The 21,664-nt window shown below is 47.8% G+C and overlaps 1 protein-coding gene across 5 annotated transcripts in view; it reads right to left on the bottom strand.

The window, feature by feature from the left end:
- The window catches only part of LOC101073903 (cGMP-inhibited 3',5'-cyclic phosphodiesterase A), a 48,729-nt gene extending 27,319 nt beyond the window's left edge, over positions 1-21,410 (bottom strand). The window contains exons 1-2 of one of the 5 annotated variants that reach the window (XM_029841641.1): positions 20,839-21,410; positions 19,787-20,047 (exon numbers count right to left, since the gene is read on the bottom strand). In XM_029841641.1, the coding sequence (XP_029697501.1) occupies positions 19,787-19,855 (69 nt within the window). In that variant the 5' untranslated portion in view covers positions 19,856-20,047; positions 20,839-21,410. Of the gene's footprint in view, positions 1-19,786; positions 20,750-20,838 lie in introns of those variants that run through there. The other 4 variants (XM_011607540.2, XM_011607541.2, XM_003967665.3 and 1 more) reach the window with 4 other exon arrangements.
- Positions 21,411-21,664: the final 254 nt, after the last annotated feature.

A 21,664-nucleotide genomic window follows, 5' to 3' on the forward strand; every position in this document is an offset into this window, starting at 1 on the left:
AGCCATGTGATTGAGGCTACAGTACGTCCAGTGACGTCAGCTCACATTCCACACATTCATTAATCTGCGTTCTCACTGATACGGTCTGAGACGCAGTGGAACACAGCGAGCACAGAACGTGCGTTATAAAGGCAGCGATCACTCACTGGCCTGTGTTTGCTGCATTTATCTCTGCCTGATAAAATAAATAAGCACTACTTTGTGCTCGCCATCTGTTTTCATAAGCAGTTGTGAGCTCATGAACTGGTGCCTGAAATAGTCTTCCTGTTCCACTTAAAACACAAAATCCATAAATAATTGCTAAAGCTGCTGTCAAGAGATGAACAAGCATCTCAATGAACGCGTAAACGTATACATCGCCGCTTCGGGCCGCATCACGGGGACGCCTTATTGGTAAGTTAGCGTTATTAGCGGCTTGAAAACCAGGCCAGGTCTGTAAAGACGCCATCTTTTCAGGACTGGGGATTCAACACTTTGTTTAGTCTGAACAGCGAATTTGTTCTCTTCACCGTTCCAAAAAAATATTCCTGCGTCCAAAAATGTTTTCAGCAGCGAGTTGAGGGCTCTCTGAAAAATCCTTTAAATTACCACAGTGAGCAGAAGCGCAACGCAAAATATGTTTACTTTGTTTAAAATCCGGACAAAACCACGTCCGTAAACACACAGAGGATTCTGGATGAAGCCCAGAGATCCAAACTTTAACGCATCGCCGACGTCGCCTTCAAACGGCCCCAACAGATTCATATTTAACAAAGAAAAACCAGTAACGAGGACGTCATTTAGGAGCTAGCTAATGGGATAATCAGTAAATAATACACAGTATAAAGATACTTCACTGTTCATTTGTATAATAACTTGGCTGAGATATGTAAACAAAGGAAACACAAATATTAAGAAAAATTCCTTGGTTTCATTTCCCGACATGGATTCCCCCCCCCCCCCCCCCCCCCCCCCCCCCCCCCCCCCCTTAAACAAAATAGAGACTTCATCAGCTGGCTTCTGCCACAAAATCTCTGACAACAGAGGAAGTTTGAGACAAAACAACTCCAGAAGCAGCTCCTAAATTCTTAACCTATCCTAAACATCCATCTCTGTGGTACAGCTGAGGAAACAATTAGTTAGGACCTTTGCTCCTCCCCAGGAGATGGGACAGAGACACGGAACAGAAGGCTAATCCTCCGAACATCTGAAGAGGCAGAAAAAAAAACAAAACAGCGGCACGGCGGAGGATGTGATTAATTGCGCCCAGCAAATAGCTGGTTATTACTCTTTTAATTGGCCTATTAGCAACGATGGCTAATGTCTAAATCAAACAGTGATAAGAAAAGATTTATGCAGGTTCGTTCTGATCGCGTCCAGCAGAAGTTCACGTCCCGTTCGCGACAAAGTGGCTCCGTAGCCCGAAGCTAGTGCGACTTCTCGACGGTAATTGCTGTAATTGCTCTTTCCATGCGGCACGGAAAACAGCCAACGTCTGCCGCGGGTAAACGACAACCATCAAGCAGGGCTGTTTTCACAAGGACGGCAACACGAGGGAGTCCAACTGCAGAGGACGAGCCAGCGTAATGGGAACTAGTTCAATTAATTGGGGATGTAGACGGGAAGGGAGGTGTCATAAACCTGAGCCATAAACCGCCTCAGCTGCAGCACCGATAAGGCTCCACTCTGGGACTTGTGAATACAAAATGGCCACCCTCCACTCAGAAACTGTGGAAAACTTTGGAAAAATGATGATTTTCTTTTCTTTTTTTCCCCCGGCTGATAAATCTGCATGTCTGTTTGTGGCATGTGTGCATTAATCTAATGGAAAACAGACCCCACAACAAATTACTTCTCCCCATATAACCAGATTATTACCGTTGCGCCAGCCTGGACCAAATGGATCTGGTACAGAAAAAACAGTGGAGATAAACAGCAGGGCCGCGAGTGAACGGGGAGCCGGCGGGTCAGGTTGTCACTGCCGCTGTCACGGTGCAAATCAGGAAGAAAAAGTGGGAGGCCAGAGAGACCACAACGTGCACGGCAACGGCCAACAATTACAAATTTACAAAACTAATCATGGCAACATTAACGAGCTGTCACATGCTGGAAAATGGCGGCTAAACGATGCTTGTCAGGTTGAAGGGAGATTGTTTTACAGTGCATTTTCCACGCGTCACATTTCATTTCAGCTTTTTAAAGAGCAGGAAAACAACTGGTAGATTAACATCGATGGGCTCCGCTGCCCCGGCAATGCTAATGAAAGGGGATGCGGCGTCAGTCGGTCATTAAGCCTCGAAAATTAGACTTAAAATGCATCTGAATTCCGCGCATGCATGCATTTCCGAGCAAATTCACCCTGTTCTTTTAGCTCTAGCGGCTCATTTTTGCAGGCAATTCCACCCTGACCTGTGCTGGGTGGATTATGCAAATCAAGCCAGAGATTCTAGTGAACCACTCGCTGGTCCACTGATTGGATCTGCAGCTACTCTGCTGTTTCATTTTTACAGCCCGGTTAGCTTCCCCAGTGCCCTCAGGGCCTGTTTAGCTGTGCAGTGTAGGTTCCACTTTACCAGCCGAGCTAATAGTGTAAACTTTGCCATTTAAAGTTGTTTTTTCCAGTGGCTGCTGGATATTGTCCTGTGCATTCAGATCTAACGAGGCCTGCGCTCTGTCTTCATTCTATCTGCCCGCCGTTTTATTTTCCATCTCCAAGATCGGGGGTCTTGAATGAAAAACAAACCGTATGGCGTGCAGCTGCAGATGGGGGCTGCCGTCCCTGTCCATGTCCCTGTCCATGTCCCTGGGAGTTTTCTGGGTGAAGCGAGCCATTCCTTCCTGTGGTTGAAGAGTGCAAAGATCCTCTAAGGCTCTGTGATGCCTTGTATGATTTCAGGATCTCTCCCTTCTTGTTTGGGTCTACAGTCCTGCTCCCACTTCACCGACATCTGCAGCTTTCCCTCCTGTTTCAGGGTAAATCCGTAAACTAGCCTGCACAAGTTCGAGGAGGGAGCTTAATCCTCCTGCTGCAGGAGCCAAAAGCAAACTGACGTCCATGATCCTGAACTATGATTCCTGTCATGATAGGTTTCAGGGCAAAAGACTGCCTATCTTATTTAAAAACATACAGGCCATGGCCTTCTTGTCCTTGGTTTTACTGTGATTTCTCTGTCTCTGGAACACGTACGTAAGCCATTACAAGAACTACCTTAGCATGTTTAGCATAAACATGGGGCAAACTGAAGCATCTAACTCAGAACCGGCGCTTGTGGAGGCAGCACTCACCTTTCCTCGTTCCCGGTTGTCACGCAACAACTATGCTGAGAGTTTCAAGCTACTGTAAAATGAATTTTAAAAAAAACCAAAAGAGCCAACAGACAAATGTGCAGACAAAAATGGAACTAGCCAATGGCGCCAGTGCCCTCAAATGTGCCCTGCTGAGTAGCAGTTCAATAATGCTTCAACGGGCAAATGTCGAAACTATAGTCACACGTAAAATGCCACTAATGGGTACAGCACTGTTTGTCCCCGAACTCCAAAGAGTCAAGGCCGAGTCAGCCAGAACCCCCGGCGTGACTGGAGGCCGAGCTGTAAAGCAACACGTTTTTACGACCGTCATCTGGTGCGGCTTAATTCCAGAGAAACCACACCAAACCGCGCACGCTTCCATGAACTGCCCGTCACGTTTCCTCCGTTGGCTTCACTTCCCTCCCTCACACGCAGCTGCGCGCCCACAGAGGCCGGGCGGCGCATATCGAAGCTAATTAACTGCTGATTTGCAACGGCACTGCAGCATTACAGCACCTTAACGTCTAATCCGAGTCGGGGAGGCACCAGAACTTCTGGATGGTTGAGCAGCAGGGTCGCCGTTGCCACCACAGCACGGGTCGATGACCGTTTCTGTCAGCGCTGCGACACAGGACAGGAGAGGGCAACGTGGTGGAAATTGGCACCGTAATGGTTTCGGCTCCAGACTCTCGGAGCGGTGACAACAGAGCCATTAACGGCTCCACTGTGAGAGGGTTTGGCCGGTCAGGCGGACCTGAGACCGGCCCGATTATTGACATTTTCATGCTTTTCAAGCTTGCACAAGATCAGAAATCAAGAGACTCTGAAAGTAACAGGGAATAAAATCAAACTTTTATCTATACACTCGAGCAAGCAGAACTTCAAATAACACTTTTCCAGCAACTTTTCGGTTCTAAACTAAACCTGAACTTGCTGTATTGTCTCCTGGCACCCTGGGGAAGCCTGGAGCTGCACCAAGCTTTAGCCGACACCGAGTATTTCCTTTTCATCCGAGGTTTTCCTCTCACCAGAGCAAAGAAAGGGAGTGGGGGGGGGGGGGAAACTGTAAAGAGAATTCTGAACAAAAAGAGAGGGGTCAGCCGTTCAGCAGGACTCAAATATGCATGAAAGTCAAAGAAAACGAACACATCTGGTGTGGAAACGGGAAAAGGTGTTTTAGAGAGGAGAGAAAGGAAAGGACACGGGGTAAGATATGAGCTAATTATGAGGATGAGACAGAGCTGGGAGTTAAGAGGAGACCGAGGACGACAGAAATAGAGAAACGGTGCCAGCGCGGCCTGAAAAAAAAAGAAAAGATTATTGTACCGAGCACAAAAATAAAGATTACAGACGCTTTCTTTCTTTTTTTAAAATTCTTTTAAGGAGTCCTGTCTCCATCCGAAGCTGCAGCTTGGAGCGCGCATAGGACAAGATGTGGGGGAAAGGAGAAAAAAAGTGAACACACCTCCCCAGAGTGGGGAGCACTGTTACCATGGAAACAGCTCTGACGTCAAGAGGAGGCATTATGTGATTACTCATAGAGTCTGTTGAGGAGCGGGCCAATAAAACAGGGACCATTACTCACACACACACACACACACACGGAGATGGCCAGAGCTCATGTTACACACATGCTCGCACACACACACACACACACTCACGTGCACACAACACACACACACATGTGCACACAACATACACATGCACACAGAAACAAAAGGAAACACATTTCACGCATACACACAAAGTATAGACTCATTCCAGCAGCCCCCCCCCCCCCCTCCTTAAATGAAAACAAACCGACGGACACTTTTTACAATCCCAACTTGGGAAAATCAAGCTAACTTCACCAGCGCTCCTCGCTGGAATGCTAAACGTGCAGTTCCAACGTTTGCCCGAGGATCTCGGAGCTGAGGAGCGTTCGCCCGGGCTGCTAAAACCTCAGCATAAATGCACCCGTGGGTGACCGGACCACAAGCGTGCCTCTGCGTCCCATCATGGGCGCGACACCATCAGCGCAGCCACGGCCGGGGTATCGCAGACAGAATCTGCATGTTCTGCATTCCACACACTCAAACCCATGTCTGACAAAGTCTATCAAACTCACACACATGCACACACAAACACACACTTCCTCTCAACATCTCCCACACATTCTCCACTGGGAGTTAAAACACTATTAAGGCTGATAAGGATTCAGGCAAACAGTGTGGATAAACAGCCGCTCTGGTAATTAAGAAGCGCGGTCCTATCAGAGAAGAGTATGCCCAGACAAACATGCGATCCACAATCCATTATCGGCCCCAATGCACATTCCCACCACGAGAACCATTACGTGAGACCAGACAGACCAGAGTCACCAGAAGTTTCGAAATACGCCCATATTTCCTTTTTGTTTTCACCCAGTGAATCGAACAAATTCTGCCTGTTTTACAGGCTGAAATGTGGGTGTCTGAGGAGAGAAGTCAAACATTTCAATGACTCTTTCAAGAGGGTAGCAAAATCATCGGTTAACATTATTTAGTATTTTATTTGTCGCTTTAGCAACGGCATTGTGGTCATTAGAGGTGTTGTTACATCAGAAGTATCCTCCTCTAAACACACCAGGTTGTTAAGAAGTCATGAAGTTTCCTGCGTGAATATAAAGCAAAAAATCTTCTTCCCCCCGATTACATTTTTATTAATATAATAAAGGCAAATGAACGATACGGTCACAAATGTATTCCTGGAAAAGAAATAACAAACAGCCGACATGTTAGTGAGAAAAACTCATTCATAGACGCAGGTTTCATAGGACTCAGAAATATCTTTTGTTTTTATCATAAGGTACAAAAGTGAGCTATAATTATAAGCAAATGTTGCGTGTGCGACGCCGTCAGTCCTTCCAGCCATGAAAGACGATACGAGCTGGTGCCTCTCTTTGTAATGACAGTCTCCATTTTTATTTTTCAAGACGGGCCTGTTGGGACCAGGATGGATTAGCGCAGATCAAAAGACGCATTGTAACTGCAGCTAAGTGGCTTCAGCAGTTCCAGGCAGAGGTATCCGTCTCTGCTTGGCGTGGGGAGCTCCATCCAGCGCGCGGAGAGCGGTGGTCTCCACTCGTCCCTAATGTGCGTGATGCGAGTTGGGTTATTACATTTGGAACAGGCGCTCCATGTCACTTCTCTGCCACAAATGTGACTGAGCTTTGGCCAAATCCTGATATACTATACTCTGCACCATCCCTAATTTGGTTACAGTGATACCATATCTGAGCTGATCTGATTAGAGGTTTACAAGAGTCCCCCCCTCCCCTCGCCGCTTCTGTCTGCACCTGCATCGTGTGGGAACATGCCCGTTCTTTTGCGCACATGCATGCGTCCATGCGTGGCGGAGTGTCATGTGCGCGGCACGTGTTGCAACAAGCCGCGGTCCACCTGGCGGGGCAGCAAACTTAACAAGCCTCACATTCATGCAGCGTGTTCAGTCACAGCCGCTGCCTGAGGTTCTGACCAGGTGCTCTGACGCCACACATATGCTAACAGCGCCGGCAGGATCTTCCCAGAGGGTCGCGGCGCTCGGAATATCGCCGCGGCCGACAGCATACCACCCAGGAGTGCCGTTGTTCTTGCTCTCTGGCGCTTTCTTTTGTTATCTGACTGCCGGGCTGCATTCGTCACCGCTTTCAGATAATGTGAGCTTGAAATGCGGGGAAGGGCCAAACATCGGTCCGACTGAACGCCACACAGCAGACCAACCTGATAGCTCGAGTACAGCCCGTATATAAATCACAGAGAGGGTGAAGACTGTAAAGTGCAAATATCTGCAGCGAATGTTAATCCGCTGGACTGAGCAGAGTCTCCTCTTGCCAGTCCCCGGTACTCCTCCCGGAGGATGACCTGCATGTACAGAATGTATAGTAAACACGTGTCTGTGTGTTGTTGTCAGAGTTCAGGTGCTGCAGGTCGGCGGCTCATTGTGGCAGGTCGACTCCGTGAGGGCCGCTGGAATGGCTCTGGAATCAGCCGGGGGTATCCTGGTCTGACCCGGGCCGGGCCTGTACGTGCGCTCGGTTGCGGACAACTCAAAGCAGAATGCATTAATAAAATCTTTGTGAAACACCCGTTTCTCCCCTTCGAGTCAGTCCAGTCATCATAACGGCAGGGTGGACTTCCCCTGCATAATGACTGTGCTGTTGCTGATTAGGGCCTTCTCTCTCTGCTGCCCCGGCCTCGCAACAACGTTCTGGAGCAGCTGGATTGAGGACTGACCAGAAGATGAGTGACTGAATTCACTGAGATTGAGGGTTTGGCGAGGAGCACGGCCCAGAGTGTAACTGCGGCCGGGCTCGACAGACAGGAACGCGCCGTGTTACCGGGGCAGCCGCGAAGGACACTGCTGAGCTTTGAAGTGCGTGTGTGTCCAAAATGGATAATCTCCCCTAGTGTCTTCTGGTTTTCTCTCAAATGTGACCTCTGGTTCCAGTTCCTTTCAAGGCAGCTGACCACCATATGTAAAAGGCCCTCACAAGTCCAATGAATCCCTGTCTAATGGGCTGCCCAGATGCCACTTTCCTGGAACAATTCCTCCTGTGTGTGAATGTGCACACAGACTTTAAGGTTCCAGACGTTTCTCTCAGTATGTTTCACCCCTTTCTGGAAACAATGAGAGGTTCTAGGTGAGAGGAAGGGAAAGGAGAAAATGTGGATGAATTGTGGAAAATGGTACGGTGGGTGAAAGGGAAACACACGAGGGGGAAAAGTGATGCCGGAGTTTGGGCGAGCACCGTCGAGGGTAAGTCTAAAAGGGAAGTACGTAAACTGACAGCAGGGAGGAGGAGGACGAGAGAGTAAGAGCAGATTATTGACTTAATGGCGGGATTGGGGCTGTCAGGGGCTTCGGGAAGGCTGTTTGTGTAGTTTGGAGTGGACCTTGTAGAGCGTGTGGCGTGATGATGGAAATCTTACACTCGCTCAAAAACAAGCCCACTGACCTTTTCATCTCCCGGCCCTTGAATCAATCTCAACGCACGGCCGAGGTGGAAATGAAAGAGTGTTTATACATCTGCAACATCACAGGCTCACCGCCGGCTTTTAAAAAAAAATGCAGGTCTGTGCGCTGCGCATGTGTCCGGGCATATTCCATAAATGTTTTCAGTTTGTGCTCCCTTCCATCGAACAACAATATTGGCACAGGTGAAATGAAGCGGCGGTAATCTTTATGAGCGTGTAATCGTGTCTGGTCTGCGCACAGCTCGATGCCCTTTTGGCGGTGGTGAACAACAGCGAGGAGCCGGGTAGAGACCTCGGCCGCAGCAAATGCAGTGGTTTCTTGAAGGTGACCAATCTTCATTAGCAGTGACATTTGATAAATAATGAGCTCATCATCGACAGCGTGCGCAGCCTTTCGCCGTTGTTTGGCTTCGGGACCTCATCTGAATCCTGAACAGGCCGGACAAACGGGTCCGGTTAAACATCTGCCTCTGGTTCTGACTCATCCTCAGGGGAAAGAAATAACCAATGAAGATAGATCGGGTGCCAAAACAGAGCTAGATTAAAAACTAAACAATATCAGCGTCTCAAAGAAGCTCAGGATGCAGATCAATGGATGAGGAGCTTGTCTTTATCCACTGGTCTGGTTTATTCTGCAGATCTTTGAGAAAACTGGGCGGCGACTGCCAGCTGCGGCTTGGACATTACTGCAGCTATGTAATCGTCTGAAACGGAGAAACGCTCTGAAGCCCATTGGGGACAGAGATATTTAAATGCAACTCGGACGAATCCAAAAATATCTATCAGAAGCGTCCCGGAGGATCTGGAAGACATTTTTTACTGTAAATGAAAGAGGTGAAAACGTGTTTACACAGGAAGTGTGTCTTTAGTCACTCGAGACCTGCAGATTTGGGGCTGGACCAGGCTGTGAACACTCAGGATCCATGATTTGATTTCACTTTCCATCGGCTGCACCCCAAATGGCGACGTGTGTATCAGGTTTAGGAGCTGGAATCCAATTAGATCAAACGATATCGTCTGCCAAATGCGGGCACAGACTTCAGCACCATGCGACACCGCATCATGGTCGCCCCAATGACACCTTTGATGCTGGCGATCCACGAGGGAAAAAGATATATATAGTAGCTTAAAAATCGAAATGTTGAAATGAAACTATAGTAGCCAGATCACTATGCATTATGACTAAATCTTCTTAAAATAACCCTTTTTGTTGTCAGTGGCAACAGTGTTGTACCAATAAAGCTGTCCAACTACTGTACTATTACCTCTGGACACTGGAAGAGTCTTAAATCAAGGAAGATGCTGTAGAACTGTGAGCATCTCCAGTCTCAGAGTTCGACCCATTTGGTCAAGACTTTTTCCCCCTGCAGCATTCCATCCACTTTGCAACCACAAAATATAAAGACTACCCTGGATTTTACTGCAGATGCCCACAAACGTAAATCAAATCAGGAAATTAAGATTGAAATAGCGACGTCTCTATTTGCGGTCGGGTGAGTGTAATTTTTTTTATATTATATCTGCTGGGCAGTCGGGGTACCAGTGAACAGCCAGCCGCTCAGGTTTGCTGCGTCAGCCAGGCTTCAGCCAAAACTGGAAACTCCTGAAGAAGGAAACACACAATCTGACTTCTTATTACAATATTATTTTCCTCTGTGGGCTATAATACGAATATAATGATATAAAATAAGGCCTGCGCATAACGCGAGTTGGCAGTTGCTGATTCATCTTCAGAGATTTTGTTTTGGTTATTGAATTTAGGAACTCATTCCAACTGAAATAAAAAAAACAACAAAAAAACAATGACAACTAGACTCACTATCCTCTCAGTGCAGCGAGGATCCATCATCTCCTGAAGTTGAACCATTTAGCTCCAAACTACTTCACTTCGGAGGAAGGTGGCGTGTGCGATGATAAAACGCTCAGCAGAGGGAAGCGCGGGGGAGGGGGTCTCTTATTACGTTATCTGTGATTAGCGGAAAAAAAATCAGCAAACTTTGATTTGCATTTTATGACGTAGAATTCCGCCGGGAGTGCCGCAATCCGCTCGACACCCATGAACAAGCGCCATCGCGGGGACCTTTCCAGTCAGGAGATGAGAAGGGCCGTAACACATCTTATTGACTGACGGACCACAAAGGCTTTATGGAATATCTCAAAGAAATGGAGTGATGGTAGAGGGGAGCAGAAGGACAGGGAGTGCCCCTGGCTGATCCAGGCTCGCGCACACAGATCTGGACCTATTGGCTCTCCGGGGCTCAACATCACTTCCGTCTCTGTAGGTCCAACTTATATAACAGCAATGCAGCTGAGACCGAGACTGTGGAAGCTGCTTCAGGTGTATTTCTATCCATCTCAGATTAAAGAAATCCCATCAGATTTAACCTCAATAGCTTCTGACGAAAGTCGCCACTTCAGTCACGCCAGCACGCAATTCGACAACGATATGAGACCCACTTTCGTGCCGCCGCGCTCTTCCTCCTGGTATATAAATGGAAAATAAAGGCGGGCGGTGTGCATACATGGTAGGTGTGTGCAGGAGCGTGTGCATACAGGCTCATCTGTGCAACATCTGCTCAACCAGCCCAAGGCTGCTCGCCTTTTGAGAAGTGGGTCACGTTACCCGATGACGTCAAAAGCCCTTCTGCCTCTCCAGACTGTGGAGCGTTGCCAAAACCACCACATCCCTTTCCCCGTCCTTATAACGGAAAAATTTTTTTCCTCCAAAGCCTTCATCAAACACCTGCCAAGAATCTCACAACTCCTAAATCTTAACACTCTTACAATGTTAGAGTGAAGAAAACTTGACCAAACGATGAAAAAGTTCGGCCCTTTGACAACGAGCTCAGAAATGACACCAATGACAGAAATATGGTGGAAAACAGAGCCAGAGTAAGAGAAACCATCCTTGTGATCGAGGATCTGATGCTCCTAAACTGCCTCCAGTGTTGAAAGCTGACATCTAATTATTTTCATTGTGATCAGAAACTGGTTAGATGTCAGCTGAGCTGTAGAGAGATTTAATTTAAGTCGCCCAGTCCTGCACACGACACCGAGGGACAGGAGGTAGCACTGCTGCAACAGCAGCTAATGGAAAACAGCATGGAGACCCGAGGCTGCTCAAAGCACTTAGCCATTAAAACAAACACCCACGTCCATTCTAACCCCAGTCACAGTGTCACAGCTCCCAGTCTCAGTTTTCACCCCCTTTCTGCTCAGACCCTACATGAAGGGGTAGCTTGGCCAGGCCCGCTACCCACAACTAGTGGCAGACACGCCTCCAAACCATCCAACCTATCAGAGAGTTTAAAAATTTCTACCCAGAATTAGACCTGATGAAATGGGGGGTATTAATCATTTTCTAGGACATCAACAACAATGATGGAGCACAGCATCCCAAAAGCACATTTTGGTAAACTTTGGTAAATTCAGCGGATCAGAGTAAACCTGACACTGCCGCTGACCAGCACTTCATTATTTGCTTCGCTGATGCCTCCTTTTTTTTGCCTCCGGGATCACAGCTAGTACAAACCCAACGAGCCCACTGCTGCACCCTGCAACGCTGCTGTCACCTTCACGGGTTTAATTCACTGGATGCACCCATAAGCCATCAGACTTGTTTCTAATAGATGCTTTTTGAAGTGAAATGAGCAAAAGTAGCAGGTGCATTCGCATTTTGGGGGGCTACAGACACATTTATGGATATCTTCTTGCACTCAATTGCAACCATGTTCTTTTTTGCACGTTTTATGTCATCTGTGATGCGTGATGACATCTTTATTCCCTGGTTTCACACAAATATTGCCTGACCACATGACCTTTTGGACACGCGGTGCCTCCTGTTCACAGCCATCAATTGTACCCGAGTACAAACGGATGTCACCTGCACAAGAAAACATCAGCCCTGACATCATCTAGTGTCTCCAGGCAATGGAGGGCAATGCAGCAGCAAATCAATGACACCACTCTGTGTGTGTGTGGTTGTGTGTATGTGTGTGTGTGTGTGTTGGCAGATGGTGACTGTCTGAACAGAAAAAGGACACTCACGAAAGTAACCAGTCCATTGTACTGGTCAGGGAAGAAAACCATATGAAACAAATGTATTACTTTTAATATCTAAGTAATTAAAAGTGACTTTGAGAACACAGACCCCGACCCAAAACGTGAAGGTTGTGGCCCCGGCAGGGTGAAATAACCTGACTGACAGACAGATGTACAGACGGATCCCCCCCCCCCGGCTACCTTATTTTGAGAGTAAAACACAGCATTGAGCAGGGAACAGCGCTGGCCTTGTTGGCTGCAGCGACAGACGGGCCCATGGTGGGCCAGTGAGGCAGCGAGCTGGTTGGACTGGGGGGGGATTCTCCAGGCAGACACTACAATAACACGCTTCCTTGCTCCAAGTCGTCCAGACTGACGTGCAGCCTGCTGACACAGGGACATTCCACTTATTACACCCACAAGATGGTTTTATATTGATTTATAGAGAACCGTGTGTTCATGTTGAAACGTTATGGCCATGTGCAAAAATGACCAAAATGTGCAATCTAATGGACTTAAAAACTCAAATCATTCATAATATTCATCTAATAACACATCCGTCTGACAGAAGTGGGTCTGTTGCATATCACATAGTTCTTTCATCCAAGATTTTGACTTGCAATTGAGTATATTTTATCGTAATGAAACTACTGAGTGAAGGATCAGAACACTTTCTCCACCACTGGTATTTTGGAAATATTGTGCAACAGCTCTGTGGTGAAATTGAGAGGTTGCAAAGTTTAGAGGAAAATGTATGCTACATGATCAGTTTGAGTCAACTAAAACATACGCAAGTGCTTGTCAGATTTTAGCCAGGCGGTAGATTAGCTTGTCATGCTCGTGAATTATGCAGTATACAATTGATGGCTATCTATGTTAGGATTTATGGGACAGTCCCAGTCAGAGGGGGTTCAGAATGTTCCCGTTCGCTGCATGAATCATGGGAGCAGCGGCAGTGCATGTGGACTCGGCTGTTCCTGCTGGAGACACAATGGCCAGTAATGGAGCTGGACACCAGTCAAAGGCCCACAGCTCATTTTCAAGCCATCGCAGTTGCAAACACACATGTCCACACAGTCTGAGAGGGGAAATTAACAGTTCCATTTGTTTTTCATAAATTCTACTGACTGCAGTTATTTACTCCCAGCACTCCCCCCCCCCCCCCCATCCCACCCCGCCTCTACCTCACAAACATGAACGCTCAAGCACACACTTCCCAGGGCCATGTGAGACCGTCTATTCATTCGGCAGAGGCCAGCTGCACACCTGGTGACAGACCGAGATGGTGGTGTTGGCTCAAGTCGGGGCGAGCAGGCAGAGAGGAGGGGGGTCGGGACGGGGAGGGCGGAGGGAACGGGCTCACAGGGCTGTCCTTCAGGGTCTGCTCAACCTGCACATTCCAGTTCATTTAGCACCGGGGCGAGTGCAGGAATGTCCCCTCATGTAAGAGATCACTGTCTGGAAGCAGGGCTCCTTGTGTGATTGAAAAGGCCCTTCAGGAGCATAAATACAGATGAAAGCCAAATGTGTTGCGTCCAGTTCCCCAAAGTGATGCTGTTCCGGACACGCAGCAGCGCCCATTAACCTGCCCATCCTTTAAAGAGCGGAACCACCGCCTCAGCATCGCCCGCACGACTCTTCGCTTCGCCGGGATTTTTGGTTTTCCCTGATTCAGTTTGCAACTTTGCTGGTTAAACTTTTGTTCTCAGCGTCCAGGTATTCCATGAGACCTATAATCCCCGAAATCTCAAACTCCTTGATAATTCCTAAATCTGCAGGCCGATCTGATTCTTCTGCAGCTTCTTCCTGCCTTTTGTGTCCTGCTGCACTTTAAGTCCCCTTTGGAAACGTTGCAATTCGTCACTTGTAAATCATCTGAGCTGCATCCAGAGTTGTGAAACCAGCGTCTACCGGTCTCAGAAGCTGTTTGCGTTCCAACTTTGGTTTTTCAGCCAGAGCCCAGATGAGCTGTGTTCTGCTGCCTGATATAACAGGAGGCGGCGATACCGACTTCAGTGAGCTCCGCTGCTTCAACCGCTCTGTCTCGTCACGATGGCAAACAGGAATAAGTCGGGAAAAAAAACCCGATTGAAAGCAGATGATATAAAAATGATGTGAAATCTACTAAGGACACCACACAAGAATTCTGTCACTTAACAGCATCTCGACTTGTTCATCATATCTTTTTTTGGTCATTTAAAAAAAAGATTCCCCTCCTTTAAACATTGAGGTTCTGTAAGAATACTGAACTAATTAAAATTACAGAGGAACTTTGGTTGCTTGATGAAAATATTAAAGCCAACCAGCATTTGTAAACACACATACATTCTCCTGCCTCCGACGCAACACACACGCGCACACATACACATATTGCACACTTACAGTATACACACGAGTGCCAGGAACATTCTGTTCACCTCCATCATTTAAACAGTCGGTCTCTTATGGTAACGCAGAAAACTCAAGTGACTTAATTGCCTTGTTCTAGTTTGACCAACAGGAAAGAGTACAGCATGTAATCCAGCCATAGACATCCGCACACACTGTATAAACCAACACACACACAAAAATGCGTAATTAATCGGCAACTTCTGCTCTTTTGTTCAACGCCGGGGCAGCGATTAGCATCCTGAGGTGTTAATATGTTGTTGTGTGTCAGACTGGAACCCCGTGCCTGTCTAGCAGTTCCAGCTGCTTTGGGTTCTGTCTGTGGTTTGAGGCCCTCAGTGTTTCTCCGAGCGGATTCAACCTCTCAGCCTGCAGCAGCTGGCAGCCATCAAGCTGCTGGCACACACACACACACACACACACACACACACACACACACACACACACACACACACACACACACACACACACACACATTCATATGCTCATGCAGACGTTCTTCCATAATTTCCATGCTAATCAGTAGGGAGCCAGATCGTGATCGTGCCAGGGGTGGAAGTAGAGGGGGTGGGGTGCACAGCCTGGACCTCTGGTTTGGTGGGATCAGGTGATCAGATAAGAAGGGCAAGAATCTGGGTATGGGTTTCTAGCCTAGCGTGAGTGAAACAGATGCATACGGGTGAATCAAGAACAGCAAAGTGTCAACGACAAGAGGATTATTGTGTTATTGTGGGTCAAACTCAGTTGTGTGTGTTTCAGTTTGCATTGAAAATATTATCATGTAACAATGTATGTAACATCCATCAATCCATCCATCCATCCATCCATCCATCCATCCATCCATCCATCCATCCATCCATCCATCCATCCATCCATCCACCATCCATCCATCCATCCATCCATCCATCCATCCATCCAACCACCCACCCACCCACCCATCCATCCATCCATCCATCCATCCATCCATCCATCCATCCATCCATCCATCCATCCATCCATCCATCCACTTCCTGTTACCTCTACTCATTCCTAATCAGGGTCACAAGGTTGCTGGAGTCTAGCCCAGCTGTCAATGGCCCAGAGGCAGAATACACCCTGTGCAGGGCACCAGCCCATTACAGGACACACACACACACACGGACACACACACACACACACACTGAAAAGCAATTTAAAGTCTCAAATCAACCTAATGTGCATGTATTTAGACTGTGGGAGGAAAGGGAAGGACCTGGAGAAAACCCACACAAACATGAGGAGAACATGCAAACCCCAGAAAAGCTCAGCTGGGATTGAACCTAAAACCTTCTGCTCAAAACTTCTTACAGGGGCCAAAGGTCAAATGTCACTAAGGTTCTATGTTGTAAATATTTTTCACTGTTTGCAGACGACTTCTTGATTTGACTGTGTAGCCGGGTCTGACTCTTAACATTGCAGATAGGCAAATTCCAGATAAAGTCTCAACACTCCCAGTTCGCGCACAACATCTAGAACTGCCTGACTCACAATTTCCTGGCCCATTTCCTTTGGAGCGATACTGTAGCGTTACCAGCTCGTACTTTAAAAGGTAATCGTAACAAAGACTGGTGGTTGAACTCCCGAAACAACATCGAGAGAGCGATCAACAGAAACCATCGTGTTTTTGAAACTGGGAGCAGACCAGTGCAACAGAACCTGAGCATGGTGGGACACAAAACTTACTGAAGGTCAAAAAAAAGAGAGAAAGTGTACAGTAAGAGGTGAACATGGCTGTGTGCAAAGATGGCTGAGGTGTCACATATAAATACGGCGCGCAAGTCGCAACGCTCCGTCGGTCAAATGTAAGAGTCTCCCACCATTCATCAAAGTTGGAGTAAGCCTGCTGTTTAGCCTGGCGACTACACAAAAACCTCGAATGACCTACTTTCATCCCTACTCCGTTTCCTCCACCCATCGCCTCCTCAAACATGCACCGTGCAGCTAATGCACTGGAACTGAAGGGGGATTCAAAGTGTGAAGCGGATCGCCCGATCGGGCCCACAGTCATATGAGCTCGCCTTTTAAATGATGATTATTTTTACCCGCTTGTAAAAATAATTATAAAAACACCATATCCCATGAGGCTTTGTGTTTAAAGTACAAAAAGGGCTGTTTGGGATGAGAGTGTGCAGTGGCTCAGTGGTAAATCACCATCCCACAGGCTATCAACAACCTCTTCCATCCAAATCACAATTCAATTATGGACACTGCTGCAAATATAGAGTAACAGGAAACATTTACAACAGCTACAGTAATTCTGTTTGGATCCTGTTCCACAGGAAGTCATTACCATAGATTTAAAAAATATCTTTATCATCCAAGTTAAGAAAGAATTTCCTCCTCTGGTTGGGATAATATTTGTGTTGGTGTCAGTGAGAGGACAGAGAGCAGAGCGCTGCGAGGAGGGGGGGGGGCTGAAGTTACTGACAGAAAAAGGAGTGGCTTCCGACGCCTCACGGAGCCACGGGAGCCACGCTAACGTGCACGGCACGCTAACGTGCACTCCCTTAACGGAATAATCTGTCGAAATCTGCAACTCAGGTAAGTTCAGCTGGGAAAAAAAGCCCTTGGCGGGCGCTGGTGATGCTGCTGTGCTGGAGGGTCGGAGCTCTGACAGTGCTGATGTCTGCAGCAGTACAGCCTTGGACTCAAATTTCTTTACATGCGGTGAAAAGCGATCTACGCCACGTGTCCACACCTCTTCCTCTAGTTCAGTGTCCCCGGCAGAAAACAGCAGAGCAGCCTGTCATTTTGCATTAATGTAAAAAAAAAAGAAAGAAGGACGACCCTGCAGAGGCCACCGCTAATTGCTATCAGATTGGCCGATAACGACTTTTTCTGATTGGAGGGATGACTCCAGTCACGGGAAATTCACCCACTTAGTGAGCTAATACATGCTGGCAGTTCATTTCTGATCAAAAAAGTCAGAGAAAACGACTGGTGATTAAATCTACTGTTGCGCGGACCAAAGCGCGGCCTCGGAGAAGCGAGTGGCGGAGGCCGACATGGCAGCTTTAGCGCTCCTGAGGGAGGGCGAAAGAAGAGATGGGATTCTTCATCGCAGTATTTATTTTCTGAATAAACAACATTTACAGTCTCTATCAATCAGACGGGCCTTTATATAAGAGTCCAGGGTCTGTGGCAGAAGCTTCCTGAGAAAAATCAAGTTAAGTATCAACTGTAATCCTTCACTCGCCCTCGCACTGTTCTTCAAACTCTTCGGACACGCGGCACTAATACAAACATCAGGAACATCAACAAAGAGCAGATCTGCTCCTTCGCGCCGCTGTCTCGCTCTTTAAAACATCACAATTCTAAAAGGACACAACTGCGGATACATTCAACATCTTTAGGTCACAGAACCGAGGAGCGGCACCCGCGTCATCCCCCCCCCCCCGGTTGGGGTGTGTTTCGTCCTCCAGGCTGAGTCACTGATGTGCTTTATGCCTTCTGGCACTTTGGCTGTTTTCGTCACCAGGTGGTGGTTGCATCGTAGACCCCAAATGTGCGTCTGACCTCCCTCTGGGAGACCAGAACCCCGTGTGAGTGAGGTGATGACTGGGGGCTTGTTTACACATTAGGGACCACACAGACAAGACAGTTAGGGAAGCATATGTGTACCATGTGTGTCTCAATTACAGTCCGGTCATGACAGGTCAAATACTTTGCATCAGAGATCAGAAAAGCTCTGATAGTTCTGACGTTTGTGAAAGAAGACATGCAACACACGGCGTCATTTAGCAGAGGCCTTAGTGTGTTTTCTGTTTTTACACATGATTGTGTCTTTTTCATCTTTTATGGGAACACTAATGATGCTGCTGCTACTGCTGCAATAATTAAATAAAATAACCTGAAAGGGTAGAAAGACACAGCGACGACTGCCACAGTTTTAGCGTCACGCTACAAATATATATAGGGAATATTAAATATATAGTCATCCACCAAGTTCCAACACCAGAGTCGACCAACTGTGAAGTCATAATGGACGGCTAAATAAACAACAGCTGAGGCATCAAATGGGTATCGAAATAAAAGGTAAACAGCAGAATATCTGGGAGTCTTTCAACACATAATACGCGCGTGTGTGTGTGTGTGTGTTCATGTTAATGCATGAGACGACAGAGAAAAACAAACAGGCACACGACAACACTAACTGGCCTTAAGAGCTGAGGGCATCTTTCAAGTGTCCGGCCCGACAGTGCCGCCTCTCATCTCCAGACTAACCACGCTCACAGGTCACAACGAGCGCTTTGATCACCCTAAAAGTCTGTTTCCCATTCACAGGCCCAGCATGCGCATCGATTTTCCAGAAGGAAGGCTGAGAAGCTGATATGAGTCTGCTCGGATGCCCCCCCCCACACACACACACGCGCACACATACACACACGTACCCCACCCCCATGTGTATCACTATATCACAAGAGATTTAACGGGCAGAAGTGCTACATTCCTGGGATTTAAGCAGAGCGAGCCCCAATAAGTGGCGAGGAGCACGCCATCAGCGATAAGGGGATAGAGGCGAGGTCAGTGCTTTGGAGATAAACTGGAGACAAAGTTCAGGATGAAACAAATAGGCAACATTGTGTCTTTGCCTTTCTTGTGATCGCATCAAAGCTCCTCTAAAACATCATCTGTACAGCGACAAACTGCCAACCAGGTCACTCAATGTGCAAACGACAGAGGTTCTGGATGGATGGAATCACCACCTCGGTCTGACAGGTGCAACGTTACCACATAACAGTTTCTTTAATCACGGTCTTGTAAAAGCATCAGATGTAAATAGAAAACAAGCAATTGCTGTAGAAACATTTTGTGAGGCTGTTCAGTGAACTGGAAGCAAATTGTAGATGGAAAATGGGAAAATAACTATCGTTTAATAAAAATATATGTTTGATTAATGGCTGCAAGTGAGCAAAACTGCAATAATCATAAAATAATATCAATAATAATAGTGATTATTTACAACAATAAACTACCAATTCACCGCTCAGTCTCATCTTTTATTTGCCCCAAAGGCAAACATCGTCATTTTGAAAACCAGCTGTAAAAAATAAAAGTTGAACTCGCAAACTTCCTACCTGGTCCCTCTGGATACATGGCAGAGAGGTCCGACGATGGGACTTACTGCTGGACTGACTGTGTGCCATGTCTGAGGCTATCACAGAACTGGACCTCCTGCGCCTTTTAAATACAGGGATCTCTTCCCTGGCTCCAGTCACGGGGGTGCAGCCCTCCTTGTGTCTCCCTTGGTTGGGAAGAAGCTCGTCAGCATACCTCGCCAGCAGGATGCCCAGAACTCCAACCAGGTACGCCACGTACGGTCTCCAATTTGCCCGAACCTTGTGCAGCGAGAAAAGTGAGACAGTCCTCACAATGCTGATGTAAAGGATGACAGATATGCCCTGATTCAGCCGCGCTACCATGAGTGCGCCGGTGGCCACGCAGACGAGCACGACCACGGCTGCTGTCGTAAATGAAAAGAGTTGCTCATCTGTCCCGTCCAGGAGAGACCACGCCGCCGCTGCGCCCAGGTGGCACAAGGTTAGGAGCGAGAGCGTGGTTCGGATCAGAACCCCGCAGCGGATCAAGTAGACGCCGACCCAGAAGAAGGCACAGAGGAGAGTGAACAATGGCGAAAACACACTCCAGCAAGTTTGCAACAGCTCCACTGCGCAGCCAGAGACGAAGTGGAGGGGGGACGATGAATGCGAGTGTCTGTTGTCCGCGCCGCCGCTGCTGGCTTCAGCTTTCCAGTCTGCGCATTTGAGCAGCAGAGCGAGGAAAACTGAAAGCGACCCCGCACACACCGTGCTCCGGAGACTCTGGAAACTCCAGATTCTAGTCAGCACTAGCCTCACCCACGACTCGCACCACTCTCGGTCACGGTACAGTGGGACGACACATGTTTTCACATAACCATTGCGATCCGGTGCGCCCGGGCTTTTCTCACGAGCACTGCTTTGCGCATCAGTATTGTCAGATTCTGCAGGCATCGCCATCACTCATGGCAGATATGAAGTATGAGGAAGTCTATAATGCATCTATACTGGTGTGGTCACAGGACGGGACATGAGTGACAAAGCAAACATGATTTATTGAACGCATCGTGGAAAAGTGCACGAATACGCACCGACGCGTCTCCGTTTACGCATGAGGATGTGCGGCCACTGGACGCGTTCTCTGGGCCGTTCCAGGTGACCGTTGACACCGTGCTACCCGAAGCAGCCCGGGCAGAGTCTGTATGGGGGTAACTCAGGTGCAGGTCGTATTAGGAGCGCTGCGTCTCCGCACTCCTGCGTTGCCCTCCTTTGTTCGGCGCGGTGCCGCTCCACTTCCACGGTCCGCGCAGCAGAAACAACAGCTCCCGCCTTCGCAGCACATCAGTCCCGTTCCGTGAACACTGAAAACTCGCTCTCTGTGCGCATTGTTTAGCCACTTCCCGATCTTTTCCTCAAGTGGGAGCTTCCCGCCGACTTCCCAGGACAAAAAGCCTGCTGTGGAATTTCAGCTGTAGGAGTGACCGTCCGTCTGTGTTTGGCGTTTTTCAGGGCAAATCCGGGGGATTTTGTCAGCGGCTCTCGAACCAGCCGCCAGTCTCTGCTCATTCACACCCCTGAGTTGCTCGCATGAGAGCAGACATTGCAGCAGTGAAGCCCCAAATTTCTCCCCAGCAGCAGAGCAGGTGGTGTCCTCTACAGAGCTCGCATATTTTTACCCTCTTCAACAGATAATTAATAAACTGCGGAATTTTTTTTTTTTTTTTTAATCTGGATAAAATTTTACACTTCATTCGACATCCTTGCATACAAATGCACTGACCTTTATTGTCTAATGCAGTTTATCAAGGGGACACACATTTCAGGCCACATCTGTGATATTATCACAACCATTTCAGGCCTTTTAGACCACATCTTCTAATTTTAAACATCATTTAATACTGTTCCTTTAACAAATTG

Source organism: Takifugu rubripes, chromosome 9, assembly GCF_901000725.2.
Source record: "Takifugu rubripes chromosome 9, fTakRub1.2, whole genome shotgun sequence".
NCBI classification, from domain to species: Eukaryota; Metazoa; Chordata; class Actinopteri; order Tetraodontiformes; family Tetraodontidae; genus Takifugu; species Takifugu rubripes.